The sequence below is a fragment of the Microcebus murinus genome, chromosome 10, assembly GCF_040939455.1.
Source record: "Microcebus murinus isolate Inina chromosome 10, M.murinus_Inina_mat1.0, whole genome shotgun sequence".
Lineage (NCBI taxonomy): Eukaryota > Metazoa > Chordata > Mammalia > Primates > Cheirogaleidae > Microcebus > Microcebus murinus.
In genome coordinates, this window is record NC_134113.1 from 9,072,387 (window position 1) to 9,094,386 (window position 22,000).

General features: G+C 58.4%; 2 protein-coding genes across 2 annotated transcripts in view; one reads left to right on the forward strand and one right to left on the reverse strand.

Annotated features, from left to right (window-relative positions):
* The window catches only part of RPS19BP1 (ribosomal protein S19 binding protein 1), a 211,555-nt gene that overhangs the window by 140,105 nt on the left and 49,450 nt on the right, over positions 1–22,000 (forward strand). The window lies entirely within an intron of this gene.
* Positions 1–22,000, reverse strand: part of CACNA1I (calcium voltage-gated channel subunit alpha1 I) — a 109,083-nt gene that overhangs the window by 61,843 nt on the left and 25,240 nt on the right. Inside the window, exons 3-5 of the mRNA XM_012741729.3 lie at positions 17,285–17,396; positions 15,620–15,753; positions 346–443 (exon numbers count right to left, since the gene is read on the reverse strand). Of these exons, the coding sequence (XP_012597183.3) occupies positions 346–443; positions 15,620–15,753; positions 17,285–17,396 (344 nt within the window). The remainder of the gene's footprint in view (positions 1–345; positions 444–15,619; positions 15,754–17,284; positions 17,397–22,000) is intronic.

Consider the following 22,000-nt stretch of genomic DNA (forward strand, 5'->3'; position numbering starts at 1 on the left):
TTTCCTCAAACTGAGCAGCTTCTTTTCCTACACATGCTCATCTTAACATCCAGGGAAGGCCACTCCCCCTAAGGCATTTTCATCCCTGAAGACCCAGACTCCCCAGCACTCTGCAATCCAAGTCCTTTGGGGACGCAGAGGCACCAGGGCCACCTCCAGCATCTTCAGGCCCGAATACTGGCCCACGAGCCCTCTGAGAGCAGGGTCACACCTATTCAGACACCGCAGGGTCCTGAGCCCAGCAAGGCCTGGCCCTGGAAGGTGCTGGTCAGTGCTCTCCGAGTGAATGAGCACGGGGCCGCTTGGCTGGGCCAGGGCTGGGTGGGTGGGGCGGGGCCAACTCACTGGGCACACGGTTGATGGCTTTGAGGGGCCTCAGGACACGCACTGTACGGATGGCCGACAGGTTGATGTTCTGAAGGTCCAGGGAGTACTCGACCATCCTGCAGAGAGAGGGGAGGACAGTGAGGGACAGTGCCGCAGGGACAGCCGGGCCGGGGCTGGGCCACAGCAGTCCCCAGCCACATAGCTCACCCACGCCTGCCTGGATGGGCCAAGTGCCTCGGTCAGCGTGTGGCCTCAGCCTGCCCCGGCCTCTGTCCCGTCCCCTGTGCAGGGGACCGGTGACAGACACAGTCGGGGGCAGAGGGAGCAAAGGGTCCCACTGTGCACCCAACATGGTGCCAGGGACTCCTGCCCTTTAGGCCTATCCTCTGACCTGTTACCCGGGCCAGACCCGGCTTCCAGAGCAGCCTCTGAAACGGGGAGGGACATCTCCGTCACCCAGCGGGTCCGCACCCCACACCCCACCCACGCTCAGCCAGCTCTCTGGAAGCAGTTTGCCTCTTCCAGGAAGTCCTCCCAGATCTCCCACAGGAGGCAGATCTCTGGGGCCCCCTCTAGCTCCCTGGGCTTCCACTGGTTTTCACCTGCTCAGTGCCACCTGCCTCCCTCCCCACTGAAAGGACAGGCCCTCAGTGGGGGGATGGGGGCGTGCCAGGGCTGCAGCCCAGCGTGACCCCGGGTGCCCCCATCCCCGGACCCTTCCCCCCACTCCCCCACGCGGGCTCTAGCACTGCTGCCAGCTCCACCTGTCACCACCGGCAGTGGGAAGTGAAGGCTTTTCCTACACACCGCACAAACCTGTCCAATTGTTGTGAAGCCGCGGCCCTCTCCTGCTGCTCGAGGAGTAATTCAGTGAAAGCTCCTTTGCCTGAAACGCTGCCACCAGCCAACCCCACCCTCCGGAGCGCAGCCTCCCCTGTGCATTCCGTGTGTGTCTCTCTCTCACAGCCACGCACCTGCACACGCTCGCACTCACTCCTTGGACACCCTTATCCGTGCACACTCCTACTCAGATGAGGGGGAGTGACCCAAAAAAGTGACAGACCTAGAACCAGAGACAGAGACCTGGGGGCCGAGGGGGAGGGAGGAAGGATGGGGAGGAAGAGGGGGGGGGGAGGCGGCGGGGGAGGGGCGGCACCAGGCAGAGGGGCGGGGGCAGAGGGTGGCCTGGAGGGCAGCGAGGGATAGGGCCGCCTGAGGATTCTGCGTGGGTGAGCCAAACTGTCATTTCTGTATTTTGTAGCAGGAGCTCTCCAGGCAGCCGGGAGACGCGAGTGACGCGGAGGGGCCGCGGGGGCGGCGCACACGGGCACACAAACAGGCCGGGCTCCAGCCCGCCCTCCCCGCCACGCTCCGCCCCCACAGGCGCAGCCCCTCTTCCTCCTGCCCTGGTCCCGATCCTGCCAAGCGTGGGGCGGGCACCAGCCCCTGGGGAGGGCTGCGCCCGGCTCGCTGGGTTGGGTGTTCAGTGTTCGCTTTGCTGGGAGCGCAGGAGGGGCGGGTGCCCAGCCACCCCCAGCTGCGTGCCGGGCCCAGGGGCACGCGCCTAGCTCTGGCAGGTGCTGGTCCAGGACTTGCTCCCATCCCCACGAATCTCGACAAAAACGCACAGATGCTAGATAGATGGACAGTAGACAAGAAAAACAAGGGCTCTCTGAGGGCTTCCTGAGCACATTCTAATCACTTCCCTGAGCTGCCCTGTCTGAGCCCGTCACCGTCCAGTGTCACCGTCCCGCGGGGGCCATCACTCTCTCCCCCTACGACCGAGACCCGCCCCATTCCCCCCATTCAGCCAGGGACCAGGGTGGAGCCAGCTACCAGCCGCCACAGGACTTGCTCACTGTGGGCACCCTCGGGACACCCCTGCCTGGTCCCCACCCCCACCCCACACTGCCACTCGGCACCTGCAGGTCCACAGCCTGGGATGGCGGCTCGTAGTCCAGTGAGGGGTGCCAACCACGGCCCCTGCCCCAGGACGGGCTGGGGGCCAAGAATGCCCTGCACAATCCGGGCCCCTGGTGACACGTAGTGTTCTGCATTGTGTGTTTCTTTAAAACAAGGGACAGTAGGAAGAGACCAGCCCAGAGGTCCTGAATGAGACTCAAATTGTGACTGGCTGTCACTGAGGCCTACGATCGCCCAGCTGGTAAACTGTAGGACCTGAACACCTCCCAGACCCCAGCCTCCCAGACCCCAGCCTCCCAGTCGCCGGCCTCCCAGACCCCTGCCTCCCAGACGCCGGCCTCGCCGCAGGAGGCTGACCAGGCTCGTGTGCTCTTGGCTGCAGATGCAGGCAAAGGCTCCACCACTGCCCCATCTCTGAGGGGAACCGAAGCAGCCACTGCCTGGCGGTGCACACGAAACGCCCAAATGCTCGGCCTGAGCAGGTCCACGTGGGGCAGGCAGCCCTGCAGCGACGCCGGCCCAGGCCCTCCCCTTCCCCCTGGTCTCCAGCGTGGGACACACCTGCAGTCTGCTGCAAAGAGTCCCCGGTTCCCCTGAGAACTCGTCCATTGGAGAACTCGGGGTCTCAACGAAAAGCCCCCAAGATAACTTTCCAGTAGAATTTAGTGTCAAGATCTTAGCTTTGAGATTCCTGGCAACCAAGTCAAAAGGGGAAATGAGATGTTACCGAGTTCTCAGCAGCATGAAAGAGCTTGACACTGTGGATCCTTGCAGGGAATCCACTTGCCTGAACACTCCTCCGAGGACCTAACTCTCCTTCTGCACTTGATAAGCCCACTGGCGTGTTCCGCTGCAGCTGCGTCTCCCGTGTGGGGGGATAAGACAGTGTATAATCGCGTTCCGTAACTAAAAACACATAGTAGGTGCACAGTGAAGAAGCGGCAGTTCTCATTTTTCTCTCAGAAGAAGAGGATGGAAGGGGGGACGCTGGACAAGGATGGAGAGAGACAAGGAAGAGGAAGAGCACTGCACTGGGAGGCAGGGAACTCACCGTCCTGACAGTGGCTCCATGTGCCAATCAGCCCAGCCTGGGACAGCAGCTGACAGCCCCACCCACCCTGTCCTAGCCGGCCACCATGCCCAGCAGCTGACAGCTGCAACAGCCTCTCCTGTCTCCTGCTTCCTCCCCATCAGCCCTTCCTCAGTCAGCAGGAGCCTCCTAAACTCAGATCTAGCTGTGTCACTCCCCACCTAAAACCCTCAATGGCTCCCCATTGCCCTCAGAACAAAGTCCAAGCCCCACAGCCACGGCCTTCAAGGAACCCCACAATCTGGCCTCTGTCCACCCCATAGACTCAGCTCATCTTAGGTGCCATGCCAGGCTCCCAAGCCCCCCAAACACCTCCTCTTGCCCCCTCTCCTTGGCACAGCGCCCCTTCTCCTCACTCATCCTTCCTCCATGAGCCCTTCCGCCCTCCCCCACTCACGCACACCCACCCTCTCTGCTCCGCCTCCTCCACGCGGTTCGCACCTCAGTCCTTCCTCTGGGAGGTGATCCCAGTGAGGGAGGCAGAAGTGAGAAGAGCCATGCAGGGCTGTGAATGATCGTGTTACGCGTGAGCAGCTGGGGCCAGCCCGCCGGAAGCCCTGAGGGGCTGTGTGGAGGGGCCTCGGACTGGGACCAGGGGCAGGCGCAGGCTGGGCGTTAGCCACTGACCGCTTGAGGGACCAGGGGCAGCTCCTGGGTGCTGGAGGTGGCACCAGGGCAGGGCAGGAGACACTCGCATGGGGCGAGGGGACGTGGGGCAGGTGTTGCGGGAAGTGGCGTGTCCCTCTCTCCCCAAGCCCTGCCCCCAGCACCCTCTTGGTGGCAGCACACAGTAGGCATTCAGGGACTCCGCACACAGTAGGCACTCAGGGACTCCATCTGGCACGAACAACGCTTCCCAATCTTTGCTGAAGCCCACCCGGGACGGAGGAAGCTCTCTCCCTCCCTCCTGCTCTTCCCCCCCTGGTCCACTGCTGTGGTGACCGGACCCCTGCCGCCCCCAGACAGAGGAGGTGAGGAGGGCCGCCCTGTGGGCGCGCAACCACCAGCTGACTCCCCTCGGGCCTCAAATCAGACATCACTTACAGGAGTGAGAAATTAATTCCTAATTACACAGTTACTTTATCACGCAGCTTCAGTGCTAAAAGTCTAAAAAAAATCAACACAAACCCCCTACTACCTCCTGCCAGCTCCCAGGCGCTTAATTAGGTAAGTAATTTTGCTTTAAAGCAAGCAGTTCCTTCCCGAAATCGCCCCAGGAGGAGAGTGGCTGGACTCAGCCCGGGCTGTCTTCCAGAGAGAGGGGCTCCGAGTGGCCGTGCAGGGGCAGGGCCGTGCCGGGAGTGGGCAGGGCGGTGGCCCTCGTTCCTCAGGGCACAACCCCCTCACTCTTACAGAGCGGCCTCCCTCCCCACTCCTGGCTCCAGGGAGAGACCCAGAGACCCAGGCCCGCTCAACTGGTGGAGGCCCAGATGGTCCAGGATGGCAGGTGGCCACAGCCCGCGAGCTGGGACCTCAGGGAAGAGGTGCTGTCCCTGGCTGAGCCACCACCTGGAAACCCAGAGGTGCTGACGGCCACCTTGCCTCCGTGGTGGCCTGAGAATCTTGCCAACACAAAGGAAGGCGAAGTTCCCAGTGTGAGCCGGAGAGAGGTAGGATCCTGCCCCTCTATTTGGAGCACCGCCCTCCCGCCGAACCCGAATCCCAGATCTGCCCTCCGTTCTCCCCAGCTGCGTGCGCTCGTTGTCTTTGGGTCTTGGGGCCCGTTCGCATGGGGCTTCTGTCACTTGCAACTCAGATTCCTGGCTGGTCCAGAAAGGTTTCCTGAGCACTCACTACCTTATACACCTTCCCTCAGGTGATCTTCCCACTGGCAGATTATGGAACCTCCGGCAGATGAGGAAGCCACGGCTCAGAGGGAGGCCAGGTCACGCAGCCAGGTAGCAAGGGCCCCCAGAGCTGAGTGCCCCCCCCGCCCCCCCCAGTTCATCAGGCATCAGCAAGGCCCGTGGCAACCAGCCGCCCCTGGCACAGGAGCACCCCGAGCACCCCAGCACCCCTCGGCTGGCCAGCGGCCCAGCACACGCCGCAGCACGTGCGCCAGGCCCGGCTCCCCAGAGGCCCTGTCGCCAAGGGCCAGAGCTTGGCGCTGGTTTCCAATCCTGGCTCGCTGCTAGCGCGCCATGTGACTCTGGGCGAGTCACTGAACTGAAACATGTTCCTATACAGATTCCGTGCCCAGAACACGGCCTGGCACGAGCAGGAGCCAAGTAAGCGTGAGCTATTATGGTATCCCAGCCTCAACTGTTGCTGCGGTTCACACCTGCCCACGCGTCACACCGCACCTTTCTGGACCCACCCCCAGGCAGAGTGGAGCTCTCTGGCCTCCTGTCCCCTGGTCCTCCACTGGGGGCCTCCGGCTCTGAGGCACTCTCCCTGCATGTCCCAGCTCCTAGGGCAGGGGCTGGCTCTGAGCCCCAGCGGTCCCAGAGCTCACTTGACTTGGAGGCGGCCTCCCGATGTGAGCTCGTCAAACAAACAACTTGAGGGACAAGATCAGAAAAAAAGCTTGGAGCTGACAAGAGGCAACAAGAAATGACTGAGATTCAACATCTTTCCAGGAAATACCCCGCCCAGGAGATGATTTCTGGTGTGTGGCTGATAAAAATAGGGTGTTTCCTCAATCTTTGCAAGGGGCCCACGGGGGCTTTCTTAAAATGTAATTTAAGATGTAGCTAATGGAAGGGAAGCTGAGATGCTGGAAATCACAGATCATCTGTCAGGAGGCAGCGCCGTGATGACTCAGGCTTGTGTTGGTTTATAACTAGACCACCAGCCTCTGCCGACATCCGGGCACTTAGCACACAGTAGGTGTTCAGTGGGGGTGGGGCAGAGGAGATAATAGAGAGAATTCGGGAGTAATAACATTAACCCTTGACTTTGGCCAGCACCTTAGGATTTGTGGGTCATTTCACCTATTGCTATGGTCTAAATGTGTCCCGCGAAAATTCCTATGTTCAAATCCTAACCCCCAAGGTGGTGGTATTAGGAGGTGAGGCCCTCTTGGTGGGTGATTAGGTCATGAGGGCAGAGCCCTGATGAATGAGATTAAAGGCTGAGTGCGCTGGCTCATGTCTGTAACCCCAGCACTTTCGGAGGCCGAGGCAGGAGGATCACTTGAGCCAACAAGTTCGAGGTCCACAGCTATGAACCACAGTTCGAGGTCCAATGAGCTATGGCTGCACCACTGCACTCCAGCCTGGGTGACAGAGTGAGACCCTGCCTCTGATAAAAGAAAATTCTTTTAAGAATGAGATTAGCACCCTTATAAAATAGGCCAAAGGTAGCTCGCTGGCCCCTTCCTTCATGTGAGGACTCAGAGAGAAGACTCACCTAGGAGGAAGTGGGCCCCCACCAGACACTGAGGCTGCCAGCACCTTGAGCTCGCACTTCCCAGCCTCCAGAACTGTGGGGAATAAAGGTCTGTAGTTTATAAGCCACCCAGCTTATGGTATTGTTATAGCACCCAAATTGACTATCTTACTCCATTTTCTGCTGCTATAACAGAATACCTGAGACTGGGCAATTCATTATTTTGTTTAGAAAGAAGAAATTGATTTGGTTCACGGTTCTGGAGGCTGAGAAGTCCAAGATCGAGAGGCCGCATCTGGTGAGGCTTCTTCTTGTTGTGTCATCCATGTTAGAAGGCAGAAGGGCGAGGAGGGGAAGGGGACTGAAGTCCCCATTTTCATCTGGCACCCACTCCCGAGATAACGGCGTTAATCCATTCATGAGGGCAGAGCCCGGGTGACACAATCACCTCTTAAAGTTCCCACCTCTCAACTCTGCTGCCTTGAGGATTAAGTTGCCAACACATGAAGTTTGGGGGGCACTTTCAAACCACAGCAACACCCATATTTCCTCACACAAATCCCGTGAGACCAAAGAACACAGGTTATTAAGCCCACCTGACTGATGCTCTGAAACCAGTGCAGACCAAGTCCAAAGTGCAGGGGGGATTTCGGTTGGCCACAAAACCGACCGAAGGGCTGCAAAGACAGACCCCAGGCAGGTGGGAACCAGGGCAGCTCTGGGGACCTCAGTGGCAGGAGACCCTGGACCTTCCTTCTCCAAGCCTCCACTCAGGTGACTTTACTCCAATGGCTTTACCTCTGGGTAGAGCTGCCAGATAAATACAGGATGTTCCATTAAACTTGAACTTGTTTAGTACATGTCCCCAGGTGCCCCATGGTGTCTGCCTCCCATGAAACTTAGCCCCACTACTCCAGAGTAGTCTTGGCACCACGGCAGGCAGGCACAGCAGCTGGGAACCGGCTAGGGGCTCTGGGTGGGGCAGAGACACTTAGGCTCTATCACAGCTTAGGGGAAATGCCCCTCTCGGGAGACTCACCTCTCTGCTTTCTGATCACTAGTGAGGCTTCCCGAGTCCGCAGGGGCAAATCGACAGCTATAGTTCAGCCTCTGAAAAGGCACATCCCTCCCCACCCCCACCCCCGCCCCTGCCATGTCGCAAGTGAGCATGGGCTCTGGGGGCAGCCACACCCGAACAGCTCCAGATCCGGCCCACAAAGGCCACTGAGCTGCAGTGGCTGCTGATCTCTCTGAGCCTCCATTTCCTCATCTGCAAAATGGGGCTGACAACCTTGACTTCCCGGGATTGCGAGGCTGTAACAGCACCATGGACAGAGCCCAGCCCCGTGTCAGTACCTCAGTTCTGGGAGGAACAAGGCCTGAGACTCTCCTGTCCCCACCCGCAGGCCATCAGCTGGGGCTGACCTCACACCCTGCTAGGGGCGGGCCTTGACCTTGGTCTGGCCAATTGGAGCTCCGCACACACTGCCTACAGTGACTGGTTCAGGGATGAGCATATGCCCCGCATTAGCCAATCTAAGCCAAGGAGACTCAGTTCTGGGACAGGAAAGGCACCTTTCAGAGCTGGGGAGTCGGCTGTGAGCCCAGAGCTGCCCGCTGCCACCCTGCCACCCGGGCTGGCAGTCAGCAAGGAACCAGCAGAGCTGTGGGATGGGAGGACACACAGTCTGGTGAAACATCTTGGAGCCAGCGGGCCCTGAAGCTGGAGACAGCTGGGCTGTTCAGTAAAAGAGCGGGTAAACTCACTTAAACCAGGTTAGGCTTCCTGCTCACTTAACTGAGACAGTCCCGCCTGATTCATGACTGACTGCTGTCTGGCTCCTCCGAGGCTCTCTGATGACCTCCCCCCATGGCGGCTACCATCCTGCTTCCCGGGAAACGGGCCTGTTCCGTGACCATCACCCTCTCTCCCACCCCGCCCCATATGCAAATGCGAAAAGCACTCATGCTAAGGTTCCCACTGGAAACTTCCCTGTTCCGCACCCACCCAGCAGCAGCTCGGCTTACAGGAAACAGCTCCAGATACCCTCTCCCCAACCCTTTAGCGCCTGGGTGCAATAGACAGGAAATTAACATGTCATAGAGCCTTCCCCACTGGGGACTCCCGATGACAACTGGCCTTAGCCCTGCCCTCACAGCTCCTGGTCCATGGGGCAAGCCAACCCGCAAAGCCCAGGACAAATCAGGGTGTAAAGTCAATGACAGGGCCAGAAAGGTGCACTTGGCCTCCAGGCACTTGGAGTGCTTCCCTGCTTCCAGTGGTGCACTTAGAGCCACGCAGGAGGGAGGCCAGCTCCAGAGGCTTCTGGAAACAGCCCCAGTGATGACCTTCTGACCCCTGTGACCACGGCAGGGTCTGCTGGCAGGCACTGGCCTGTGCGGAGCTTGTTCTCGACAGAGCACAGGCCGAGCTCCAGAGGCTCTGACCGGGCCTTAGAGCTGCTGGAGAGCCACAGCTTTGGCAGAGGGCAGACAAAGAAACTGAGGCCCAAGGAGAGGGATGTGGCAGACTCGGAGTGGCCTACCCATGCATTCTCTCTTCTTCTGACATTGCCGGACCCCAGGGAACAATGCTTGGTTGATTGAGCCAAGTTCAAGGATGTTTTCTACTTTCCTAGGTTTGCTGCAGCTAAGCATGGCCAGGAGACCCCGTCTAGCCAACTGTGCTAAGAAAGGGAGGATCTTGGGAAAAAATTTTGTTTTCCTGATCCAAGTGGACATGCGGTCTCTCTTCACCCTTCCTTCCTGCCTTTAATTCAGACACAACACCCACAGCTCCGGCAGCTGCCTTGTGACCATGAAAGAAAGGCCTGGAAAATCACAAGGATGTCAGCCCCCACATTGCAGAGCTTGCACCAGTACCCAGAACTTTGTGTTATATCAGAAAAAAACACTCAGGATTTGCTAGAGCCACTGTTGGTTGGGTTTTCTGTTACTTGCAGCCAAACGCATCCCTGACAAATACACTCAGCAAGTCACACAGAACAAGGACCCGATCCCAGCCGGTGCAGCCGAGCTCCCTGGGTTCAACTCCTGGCTCTGCCCCCTCCCAGCCGTGCCCTTCGGTAAGCCACTCCCTGTCCCGGTGCCCCACCTGTGAAGCGGAGCTGACCACAGCCCTCACAGAGCTTGTCTGAGGCTCGAACAAGGTGGTGCCCGGCAGCAGGCCACGTGAGCACTCAGCAAACACGCGACATTCTTATTTTTATCACACCCCTGGATGAGGCCTAAGAGGAGTCCACTCCCTTTGCTTTCTAAAGTCCCACTGGTGGGGCACTCTGGCAAAACGCGCTCTCAGCCAGCAGCCACAGAGGGGCCGTGTCTGCCTGCCCTTTTCAGAAAGCTCTAGTCCAGCGCTGGGAACAGTCTTACTCACTTCTTGCTTCCCAAGAGCCTGTAAGAGTCAGGGCGGGGAACCTCTTCCCTGCTCGCGCTCCGGAGAAGTGGCCAGGGATGATAAATCCTGGCCCCACGCCTCTTCCCAGCCCCTGGCCAAGGTGCTGAGTTACTGATGACGTTACTCCTATTTTCATTAATATTTTTCACGGAGATCCTCGTGTGGAGCCCCCGCTGTTCTGTTCACAAAGTACTTCTGCGTGTCATGAGTTACTCAGGCCCAGAGGCAGGTGGAGAGATGGACCCCTCCCGGTGCCCCGGTCCTTCCTGCGGTTCCCAAAACTAGGAATCCTGACTCCACCCTTCAGTGCTCCCGCTGAGACAGCCGAATGGACTAGAGATTCTCCACGAGTGGCCACAGGCCACCCGCACCAGGGCCACCTTAAAGGCAGAGCCTGCTGGGTGTGGATCCCTGGGCTGAGGCCCGGGAATCTGCATTTTAACACGTGCCCCAGCGAACCTGCGGCTCCCTGAAGTCTGAGGAGCACCGAGAGCCAGCAGTCTGGGGAAGGGGTGAGAGGCCAAGCACGTGCTTGGGGAACGGGGCCGTTGCCCACTCCTGATCTGCGCACACCCAGCCCGCAGCCGTTCCTCTCTCCACACCAGACCCCTCCGTGCAGCCACGGCAGAAGCTGTCAAGGGCTTTCGGGTTTAAGGCAGCTCCTGTTCCCTGCACCCATCCAAGGCGGCGCCCACTGGAATCCTTAGCGAAGATTTTAGCAGAGTAACCCAGGCCCCTCCCCACAGGTGGCAATGGCCACTTCGTGATCCTGGTTGGGGGAGGAGGTAGAATTACCAGCATGATGCGCCAGGGGAGAGATACAGATAAAGAACATCTGAAGTTCAACAGGAATGTAATTGAGTGTGTCATGACCTCTCAGTGGACTCGGGCAGGAAAGTGTAGCTTAAGTGGTAAGACGGAGGTGGGTTCGACTGTGCACAGGTAGAAATGACTCCCGGGCTTTGTCACACACCGGAAGAGTCTCTAGCGAGGTGCCATCGGCTCGCTGGCCTGGATGGAACAAGCCCAGGAAGTAAATGGAACAAGTGGCTGAATCAGGACTCCAAGAGGCCACTGTAAGATGAAATTAATAGCAATAAATGCAAAGTTTGATATTTGAGTTAAAAAAAAATCACCTACTTTTAGTTCCAGCGTGGGAGAGAACTGGTTTGGAGGGTGCATATGGCCTGGGGGTGGCAGGGAGCTCGGCCACCCAACAGGTCACCCCGATCCCACGCTTCACTGGGCAAGGGTAGCCCAATCTTGCTACCCCATAAGCCATCTCCAGAGGTTGGGGTCCTGTTCCCTAGCCAGGGACCGAGACAGCCAAAGGCAAGTCCAGTAGGTGAGGCCTCTAGACATGCTGTCCTTTCACAAGTGGTGGGAGGGCTGGGACATTTCATCTGGAAGGGGAAACTCAGGGAGGACAGGAGCCACCATCCAACTTCTGAAGGGTGTCAGTGACACCCTCCCCACAGCCTCTGACGCTCCCCGTGTGATCAAGCCCCTACCCCCTCTCTGGCCTCATCTCTCGGCACCTACCCGTGGGCTCCAACATTCCCCTCTGCTCCCCCTCCCCCTTCCTCAAACACCCCGCCAGGCCTCCTGCATGCTGCCCCTACCTGAGATCCCCTTTCCCCCCACTCTGCCTGGCCAGCTCTTACCCCCCAAGTCTCTTCCTCAGGGCAGCAAACGCTGACTCCACAATCAGAATCGGGTCCCCGGGCCATGACCCATGGGCCTGGACACTTCCTTGCAACAGCCTGCATCCCAGCTGGGAATTTAGCTGTGAGGATCTGCTTTGTCTCTGTTTTCCAAACCGTGAGCTCATGAAATCACAAAGAGCTTCTGCCTTGTTCGTCTTCACGTCCCCACTGCCCAGCACAAGGCCTGGCATGCAGTAGATGCTCAATAAATGTTGATCTCATGAGTGAATGAGTGAATGACTGGTACCTTCAGGTGGGAGCCACAGGAAGACAAATCTCAGCTCAGTGGAGGAAAGAGCTTTCCAGCACATCGGCCGTCCCAGGTTGAGCCTGGCTGCCCCGTGAGCTGCTGAGTTCCTGCAGTGCAAGCAGGGCTGGCCTCTGGTCTCAAGTGAGCCTCCTGTGACCGTTACTCTGCGGTGGGGGTGAAGGCTGTGACCTCTAAGGAACCTTCCCGCTCAGAGGTTCTATGTCTCTCTCCAGCGCTTGAAGAGAGAGCCAGTAATTTGGGGAAGGGGAGTGGCAGGAAGGGAGCAAGCATCCCTGGGATGTCAGGCCTGTTACTCTGGAAACAGAACATTTATAGCTCCAAGCCCGGGTAGCTGTGGGGACAGGTCTCGGTTGGGGGCAGGACTGGAGGGCTGCGCTCTGGAGCCCCGGGCTGTGACTTTCCATCCTGCCCTCTCTACCCACGCCGTCCCTAGACACAAGGGATGGGACGACCTCGAGGACAGGGGCAGGTCTGGCTCACTGGCATCCCCACATCCAGCACAGGGCCGGTCACGCGAGTGTTCATGACCCCACTGACCCTGACCCCAGCTAGGACCAGCTACGTCCTTGTGGGGCCCAGCGCAAAATGATAATGCAGAGCCCCTTGTTCGTAAATAATCAAGAAGCTCAAAACAGTGACGGCAGAGCATGAACCCCAGCGCGGGGCCCTGTGTCACCGTTCATGCTGCATGTCGGCCCCAGGCCCAGCCCTTCCTGGATTCTGGAGGATGCTGGCCCGCATACCCCGTCCCATCACGCCCCATCCCAAGGACCAAGCAAAGACGGCAAACCGGGACCTTGCCACGATGCTGGAGCCGGGCCAGCTCCCCACTCTGCTGGCTTTGATCTTCATCATCTTTATTTACAAACATGAGCAGACAGGAGGGATCGCCAAGCAATACTGGAGACGCTTCAAGTCAAAAGGGCAGGGTGGGGGCACTCGAGGGAGGCCGGGAGCGGAGCCAGCAGAACAAAGGACTTCCCTGAAACAGGAGTTAGGAAATATTACCCGAGAACTTGGAAATTCAGCAAAGGGAGGGCAGTATTCCTCACAATGTCATTTTGGAGCATAATTTAACAGACCTGTCTAAAGATTATTTAATTATCTAGGGGAATACACCTTTGTTTGATTCAGTAGTTTTTGTTAATTAAAGGTCTGGATGCTGTGAAATTACATGTTAACTTGTAGATTTTTATTTGGCAGAGATGAGCAAGATTTCTGCCCGGTAGAAAAGATGACACCAAAGGTCATAGTTGTATTGCCCTGTAGGTCATTACCCAGCTGTGGTTCCAGCCTCGCTCTTGTCCCACATTCTCTCCCCGGTGCCTGTTTTCCTAATTCTGCTGATGACCATCCCGCTGAGTCCCTCCTCCTTCATGACTTGAATAAATCTGCCATACGTGTTCATTCTGAGGTTTGTACGAGGGTCATTTGTTTCATCTTTTAGGAATTATACTCTGACATAGGTCACCTCCAGGATCAGAAGAGGACTTTGAAGAAGACTCATTGTTTCCCACAAGGAGATTCGGGTGAATATTGCATCCGTGAAACAAGACCAGGCACAAGGTGCTCTGGAAAATAAGAAAGCCAAGAACAAGGAGCGTTCTTGGGAGTTGAAAAGACACGGAGGAAGTGCAGGATCCCGTGGGGCGGTAAGCAGAGGCCGGGACATCACTTCCCCACCAAAAGCCCATTCGTGGTTCAGAAGACCACGTCAAGGGACTCTGTCATGGAACAGAGGAAATCCGTGAGAGAAAAGAGGAGAGATGTGGAGAAAAGTTTAAGAAGAGAAGCAGACATTTAAAGAGAATTCCAGGACAGAGCAGTGAAGAATGGGCCACAAGCAAAGAAAGAATAAAAGGACTTTTTTTTCCGAGTGGAAGGAGTGTCTGAGTCTTAAATTCTGCCAGAGCCCACCTAGGTCTGCCCTGAAGAAAGGTCTGAATTCTGAAGGTAAAGAGAGAACCCCACAAGCTTCTAGCCAGGAAAAAGCAGGTTATCTTCCAAAAAAGAAGAATTCTCCTCTGCGCAGGACTCGCGGGCAACGGGCTCGAGCGGCACAAAGTGCGCAGGGCTCCTGGGGGAGAGACTGTGACTCCGCAGCCGCAGACAGACAAACTGTCCCGCACACGTGACCCAGGGAGCACGTGTTTGGACAGGCACGACTGGACAATGACACTACCCAAATGCGCTTTCTTTAAGAAACTACTTACAGAAGTTCTCCCGCCAAACTAGAATGAGAACGAGAACGGAGAACTTGGCAAAGAGGTGCCCGGGGCCTGGGAAACCAGCACAACTTCCGGTGGGGTCTGAGAAATTGTCCACAACGGGCTCACGGAACTGTCTGTGGGATTCAGCACGTCTTGGTGGGACGCACCATGGCCCACTGTCTACCCTGCACCATCTTCATCTCAGCTGCTTCCAGAAGCTCAGACCTCCTCAGCGGCATAGCCACACAGGTACGCTCACACACACGCAAGAACACACACTCGTGCACACACACACACATGCACACACACACATGCACACACACACACACATGCACACACACGCACATGATCACAGCCTTCAGCCTTCTCCCTCCCCTCACCTCTGCCCTGCTGACCCAGCCCTGGGCAGCCTCCTCGGCCCGAGGCCCCACCTGGCTCAGTCAGTCCCCCTGGTAAATGCCCCCCAGCAAACCGCGCCACCTGCCCAGAGCTCTGTCCCGTGTGTGAGGACGTGGGCTCCACCAGCCATGTCTGGTCTGCCCTGCCCCCGCCTCCCGCGCCCAGGACAGCACTGACACTTCTCGGGAGCCCGTCCAGCCCCGGCTGCTGGAGGAGTGCGTGAATATGGGTCTGACCCAGGAAAGCAGGGACAAGACACAGCACAGGGTCCAAGCTGCTCCAGACGGACCAAGCTGTAACCCCGCCCTCTCTGGCTGTAGCTTATATCTTGGTAGAAAGAACCAGTTTGGAGCCAGACACGCTTGGGTCTGTGCTTGATCTCTGACTTGACGAGTGATCTAGGACAGCGGTCCCCAACCTTTTTGGCACCAGGGACCGGTTCACAGAAGACAATTTTACCACGAACTGGGGGGTGGGGAGGTGGGACATGGAGCTCAGGCGGTGACCTGCTGCCCGGTTCCTAACAGGCCACGAGCCGGCACCAGGCTGGGGACCTGGTGCCCGGGAGGTTGGGGACCACAGATCTAGGATGATGAGAATAATAATAATAATAGCTAGCATTTATTGGGTGCTCATTTTGATGTAGCTACTACTATTAGTCCCATTTTACAGATGAAGAACAGAGGCTTAGAGAGGCTAAGTGGTTTTCTCGAAGTCGCACAGTTAATCAGCATATCATAGACCCAGTGTCAGCTGGCAGTGCGGGAGGCCACGTGACTTACCAAGGAGGGGGAAGGAACGTCTGTCTGTCCCACCACCCAGCGAAGGGACACCCCTCCCAGCCAAGGGGTCCGGGAGGGCCCCACTTCACCACACAGCTTCACCGCCACCACCAAGACGCCCACGGAGCACCTAAATCGTGGCCTTGTCCGACATGCTACCTACCCTGCCATGACGATGAAGAAATCCAGGCGGTTCCACGTGTCCCCGAGGTAGCATTTCTTGCCGAAAATGCCCAGGGCCACCATCTTGAGCACCATCTCCATGGCAAAGAAGATGAAGATGAAGTCATCAAACACCTGCAGAGGCGGGAGGGAAGAAGCAAGGGACAGGGTGAGGCTACAGAGCAGGACCCCGGCGTCAGAGCCACAGTGTGACTGACGCAGGGACTCCAGGGGCCCCAGAAAGACCTGAAAACTCCTCCCGGGCAAAAAGAGAACCTCAGAGCCCTGGTCCAAAGCAGGCACCTCCTGGATGAGAAGACCATGGCCCAGAGAGGGGAGTAACTGTGCCCAAGGTCACACAGCCCATTCTACTGTTCCCTAAGCCCAGAGGGCATGACAAGAGCCCCAGAGGGAGTAGGGCAGGGGGCTCCCCAACGTCCTCCCTAATAATTGCCACACGCTGGGCTGGGCATGTGACTTACATTCTCCTAATTCTCACAGGGACCTGGTGGGTAGCCCCATTTTACAGATGAGGAAACCAAGACTCAGAGAAGTTAAGCGACTGGCCCGGGCCACACAGCAGTTAAGTGGCAATGTGAGACTGAGACTCAGGTCGAGAAGCTGCCTCCTGACAGGCCCGGGCACAGGCCTCAGTGCCGCCCTCCTCTGCTCCCAGGGAGGCCCCACGTGTGTCCCCAACCACGGCTCGGGTGAGTAGATACTTCCTGAGGGCAGGCCCGGGTAGGATTCCTCTTCCCAGGGCCAGCAGGGCTGCGGCCGATCAGTTCTACAAAGGAGTGCTGAGCACCTACCGCGTGCCTAGTGGGCAGTGGGGACACAGAGGTGGGTCCTCAGTGAACTCACACGAGGCTACTAGGCTCTAGCTAGGCCTGGGCCCGGGGCTGGCTGAGAGCTCGGTACCCACGCAGACCCCAGACCCACCCAGAGATTCTGATTCAGTGGATCTGGGATGGGGAGGATGGGGCCAGGGGTCTGGATATTTCTTTTTTTTTTTCCAACTACTCAAACAGAGGCAGAAGGGGTCTGGATTTTTATCACATGCCCCAGGAGACTCCGGCCCAGTGCCGCCTGGGAGCTCTGAGTCCGGCAGAAACCCAAGAGGCGGAGAGCACTTTCCCCCCACCCCAAGAACCCCCCAGTGAGAGCCACTGAGTGCCCCCACACCTGTGACATGGCATGGTACGACCCCAACACCCGGCACTGCATGTGTACACGCCCTGCACGGGGGCATGCCAGGGACCTCGGGATATGAGGACAGGAGGGGAGCTCAGAGGCCCGTTCGGCACAGGGGAGGGTCTAGCCTCATTCCGAGAGCACTGAGGGGAAGGGCGGGTCGTAGGCAGAGGGATGTCGGGTCACCTGTGCTTTATGGTACACACGGGGGTGTGGAGCTCGCACTGGGGGACCAGGAGGCGCTGGTAAGGGCTCCAGGGGGAAGGAAATGGGGACCTGGGCTAGGCAGAGGCCCCGTGAAGAGGAGGGATGAGGTGAAAGAGGACCACAGGGGAAACAGGCAAGGCCAGCTGGAGTGAGGACAATGACAGCCAAGTGGCCTGCAGGTGGTGTGGACATGGCAGGGTCAGGGCGTGGCAGGCGGGGGTGGGGTGCGGGGGGGGTGGGCACTGGGTCGGGGTGCCCCGCTCACCTGCAGGATCTTGCAGCGGTCGGACAGGCAGTCCATGTCATCGCAGGGCTGGTACATGCCCAGTGTCACGCAGTTCAGCAGGATCACCAGCATGCTGACACACTCGAACCACGTGCGCGCCAAGTTAAGGACAAAACTGCGTGGGGACCATGGCCACGGGGGTGGCCCAGCACACACAGGCACACACCCCATTCCTGAGTCTTCCCCCGCTGCGTTCCACCCCTGAACAAGCCAGTGCCCGAGTTCTCAAAGTCCCTGGAGCCAGCCTGTCCCCAGCACAACAGATAGGGCCACACATGCCAAACCCACCAAGGGACCCAACCCCCACCAAGCTGTCCCCTGCAGGACCCTCCCTCCCCTTGCCCCAGCCTGAGACTCCCCGTCGGGCCCAGGCAGGGAAGGCCCCAGAAGCCTGGCTGAGCCGCCAGGTCTGGGCCAACCCAGCCTCCCCACCCCGACCACTTCCCTGTCTGTGACTGTCACTGCCTGCCTTCCCTGGCCACCCTTCCCCTCCCCAACCCAGCCCCCTCCCCGTCTGCCAGGGCCCGGGTCTGGAGCCCGCATGAGGCCCTCCATGGTGGCTGAGACTAGCTGGATGCCCGTCCTCTCCTCGCCCACTGCTGGGTGGACTCCGAGTGCCTGCGCCCAGGCCAGCCCACGTGCCAAGCCGACCTGCCCCGGCAGAGTCCCCTGCAGCCAAGGACCCAGGGACTGGCTATTAACCAGCCTTGGGCAGAGCCTCCAGGGCACTAGATGGGTGCTGGATGGGGGGCTCCCCTCCTGTGCCCCGTGCCAGGCTGCCCTCCTCACCCCGACTAGGAGCGCCCCACAAACACCCTCCTCCCTCCCTCCCTGGCCGACTCCTGCCCAGACTTGGAACACAGCGGACCGCGTCCGGTCTCACCACTCCCGGTCCACCTCATCACAGAGCCAGGGAGCTCAGAGCCCGACAGGACCGAGTTTGTGTCACTCTCGGCCCTCACCTGTCATCATGCAGGTGAGAAAGCAGAAGCCCGCTCACATGCCCCAAACTGGGATCTGCCACCCTGACTGAGTCCCGGTGACAGCAGAGCCGGGAGTAGGTTCTCCTTCTCTAAAGGGAGAAACGCTGACAGAACTCGCCACACCCTGCCTGCACAGCCCCCACTCCTGCCCCCGGAAACTGGGCGTCAGGAAACAGACAGGCAGCTCTCGTGCTGTAAAGGCAGCAAACGGGATGACGGGACCTGCACATGAACTCCAGTCCCAGCAGTGACCGGCTCTGAACCTGGAAGTTCCCCACTGGCCCCGGGTCTGCTCTGGCCCCACTGGTTAAAAACATCAGTAGGAGCTACGCGTGGGGCCTCACGCCTGTAATCCCAGCACTTTGGGAGGCCGAGGCAGGAGGACCACTTGAGAACAGGAGTTTAAGACCAGCCTGAGCAACACAGCAAGACTCCATGGCTACAAAAAATAAAGATAAATTAGCCAGGTGTGGTGGTGCACACCTGTCATCCCAGCTACTTAGGAGGCCAAGGTGGGAGGATTGTGTAAGAATAGGAATTCAAGGTTACATTGAGCTATGATCTCACCACTGCAGTCCAACCTGGGCGACAGAGCAAGACCCTGTTTCTAAAAAAAAAAAAAAAAAAATGTTTAAACCACACAGCAGTGACATCACCTCCCTCCCCTGCTCAAAACCCTGACAGAAAGACATGGCTCCCTGTCTCTTTCAGCATAAACTTCGAAGCAGCCCTCACCCCAGCCTGCAAAGCCCCACCTGCATCCTCATCTCCTGCCCCTGGCCCTGGGTCACCCCACTCCAGCCTCGCTGGCCTCCTGCTGCTCCTGGGATACACACACCAGGCACACGCCACCTCAGGACCTTTGCACGTGCTGTTCCCCCTCCAAGAGCTGACCCTTCTCATGTCATTGTCACCTCCTCTGAGAAGACCCCACTCAAGCTCTCCACCCCCACTGACGCTGCCTTGTCTACCCGCTCTTTATATCCACTGCGCTTGCATGGGGACTTTACACTCATGGCCCTAACAGTAGCAGGCATTCAGAAGGAGCTCAATAAATGGGTGAACAAATACAGCAGCCCCTCCTTATCCACGGTGTCGGTTATGCAAGGTCGACCCAGGTCTGCAAATAGGAGAGTACAGTATAGTAAGACAGTTGGAGAGAGGGAGAGAGGAGACCACATTCACATAACTTTACGGGATATTGCTGTAATTATTCTATTTTATTATTAGTTGCTGTTAATTTCTTATTGTGCCTAATGTACAAAGTACTTTATCATAGGTATGTATGTGTAGGAAAACCAGGACATACGGGGTACTATCCGCAGTTTCAGGCACCCACTGGGTCTTGGACCATGTCCCCCATGGATGGGGGGGGACTGCTGTAAATCTCTGCCCACTCCGACATCCAGTGACCCTTGGGTGTCTCCAAACAAAAACCCTCGACCCTCAATTTCAAAGCCCTTGCTCTTAGCTTCCGTCACAGCCACACCGGCCAAACCCTCCGCCGGACCCCACCAGAGCAGGGCGAGGAAGTCTAGAGGGAGACTGACCTGGTTTCCACGGCAACCTCCATCGCACCCCAGCCCTGCTCACCTTGGGATGTCGCCTTCTCTCCCGCCTCCCCCAGCCCCTCCCCGCCCCAGCCAGGCTCCTTCCTGTGCCCCAACCCCGCTGCCACTCTCCCACCATAGCCTGTAATTAATTCCAGTCGCTGCCAGGGCCCCCTTCTAGCCTGAGCATCGCTCCAGCAGCAGCTTCATCATTAATTAACTTTTTTGAAGTTCAAACGTTCTAATTACCAGCGAACATCCCATCCCCCTCGCCTTCCCCCGCCTGTCGAGCGCCCTCTCCTTCTAGCCGCATCCCCTGCTCCCTCTGCCCTTCCTGTCAGTTTGGAGCTCAAAGTGCAAGCAGCAGGTGTCTCTGGGAGCCCCCACTTCTTCAGGGGCCCTGAGCTGTGGGGGTCAGCAGGCCCATTTTACAGATGAGGCAAACTGAGGCTTGGGGAAATCAGGGGCATCTCCTGGGTCACCCAGCTGAGTACCGGAGCAGAGGTGTACATCAGGCCTGCAGGACTCTGAGGCCAGTGCTATCCTCCATGAGGTGAGGCCTGTCCCTGCCCACGGCTTCCCCTCCCTCCCCTGAGTCTCCTCCTCAGTGCCCGTCACCTGGGCCCTGCACCAGCCTCCTCTCTAGCCTCAGCTCTGGTCTCTGCCCCTCCAAACCGCCCCACATGACAACCAGGCGCTTGCTGTGTGCCCGACACTTCTTGAGCATTTGGCAAGTATTATCTCATCTAACCCTCGAGGCTCTGTTATAAGCCCATTTACAAATAAGGAAACTAAGACACAAAAGGGAACAGATTTGCCCAAGGTCACCGGCTGGGAAAGGGCAGAGCTGAGACACAAAACTCCAGCCTGCTTTCCTTGCCCCCAAGCCACCTTGCCACTGCCTAAAACACAACTCTGAGTGTGCCTCTCTCTCTCCTGCTCAAAAACCTTCCATGGCTCCCCGTCACCCTCCTTAACCTGACACCCAACGCGTCCTAGTCTCCGACTGCAATGAACTCTTCCAGTCTCTTCTCTTGGCTGGCCTTGAACTTCTTGCTGTCCCCAAGCACACACTTTGCACGTCTTTTCCTTCCCTGTCCCCTCTCCACCAGGTCGACTCCTTCACAGCCCAGTTCACTTGTCACCTCTTCTCCAAGCTTCCCCGGTGCACCTGTGAAAGGTGCGTCAGGGAAGGTGGGGGCGCAGCCTCCTCCCCAGAGGCGCTCCCCCACCTGGTCTAGCACATATCACAGTAATGAACTTGGCAGTAACCATGACTACTGTGTGCCAGGCGCCTAGGGACATGACCTTAGCTCCCGCAATCCACTGGGGGCAGATGAGGAGGAGGCCTGCAGGGCTGCATGACTTGCCACAGTCACACGGATCCCGGGCAGCCCTGCCTCGCGGCTGCTCCGCAGCAGGCGTTCCGGCGTGGACAGCCTCAGCCCCTGCCCAGAGGCGCTCGGGGAAATCCCAGATGGCAGAGCCTGGGCCCCTTCCAAGAGCCCCGGAGGCTCCGCAGTCAGCCAGAGCTGGCGTCGCTGCCCGCGGTTCCCGGCAGGCTCCCCGAGTCTCGGCCATCAAAGGCCCCGGCCCTCCTTGAAGTTCCACCGGCTGCGCGCACAGGACCGGAGGCCGTCAGAGGGAGTCGAGGTCTCCGGGCTGAGCCACTCCGGCCTGGCCCGATGCCTAATGCTGCTGCCATGAGTCACAGGCGTCGAGGAACTCTTTGAGAGCACTGGCAAGCAAAGCTGTGAGGTGCTGGGACAACGTGAGGGGGGAAGGAGGCCAAAGAGGGCGGGATGGGATTTCTGGGTAATAGAGCAGGCTTGGATGCTAGCTCCCAGAGAGCAGGGAGTCTTCGATGGCTCCCTATTGCCTCCCGCAGTGAGACTCAAAGCTCCTAGTCTGGCATCAGCGGCCATGCGGTTGGGACCCAGCCACCTCACCTACTTCACTCCCCAGCCCCTCACTCCTGTCGGGGAGAGCTTTGTCACACAGCAGCCCGCCCAAGTCCTTAGAGAGCAACTGATCCGATTCCTCGCTGCGCTGACGGGAATCAGAGAGGCAGAGACCTGCCCAAGCCGCACACACAGCCCAAGGCAGAAGGGGCTCTCGCTCAGCAGACGCCCACCCATGGGGGTCCCCGCACCACGGCTGGG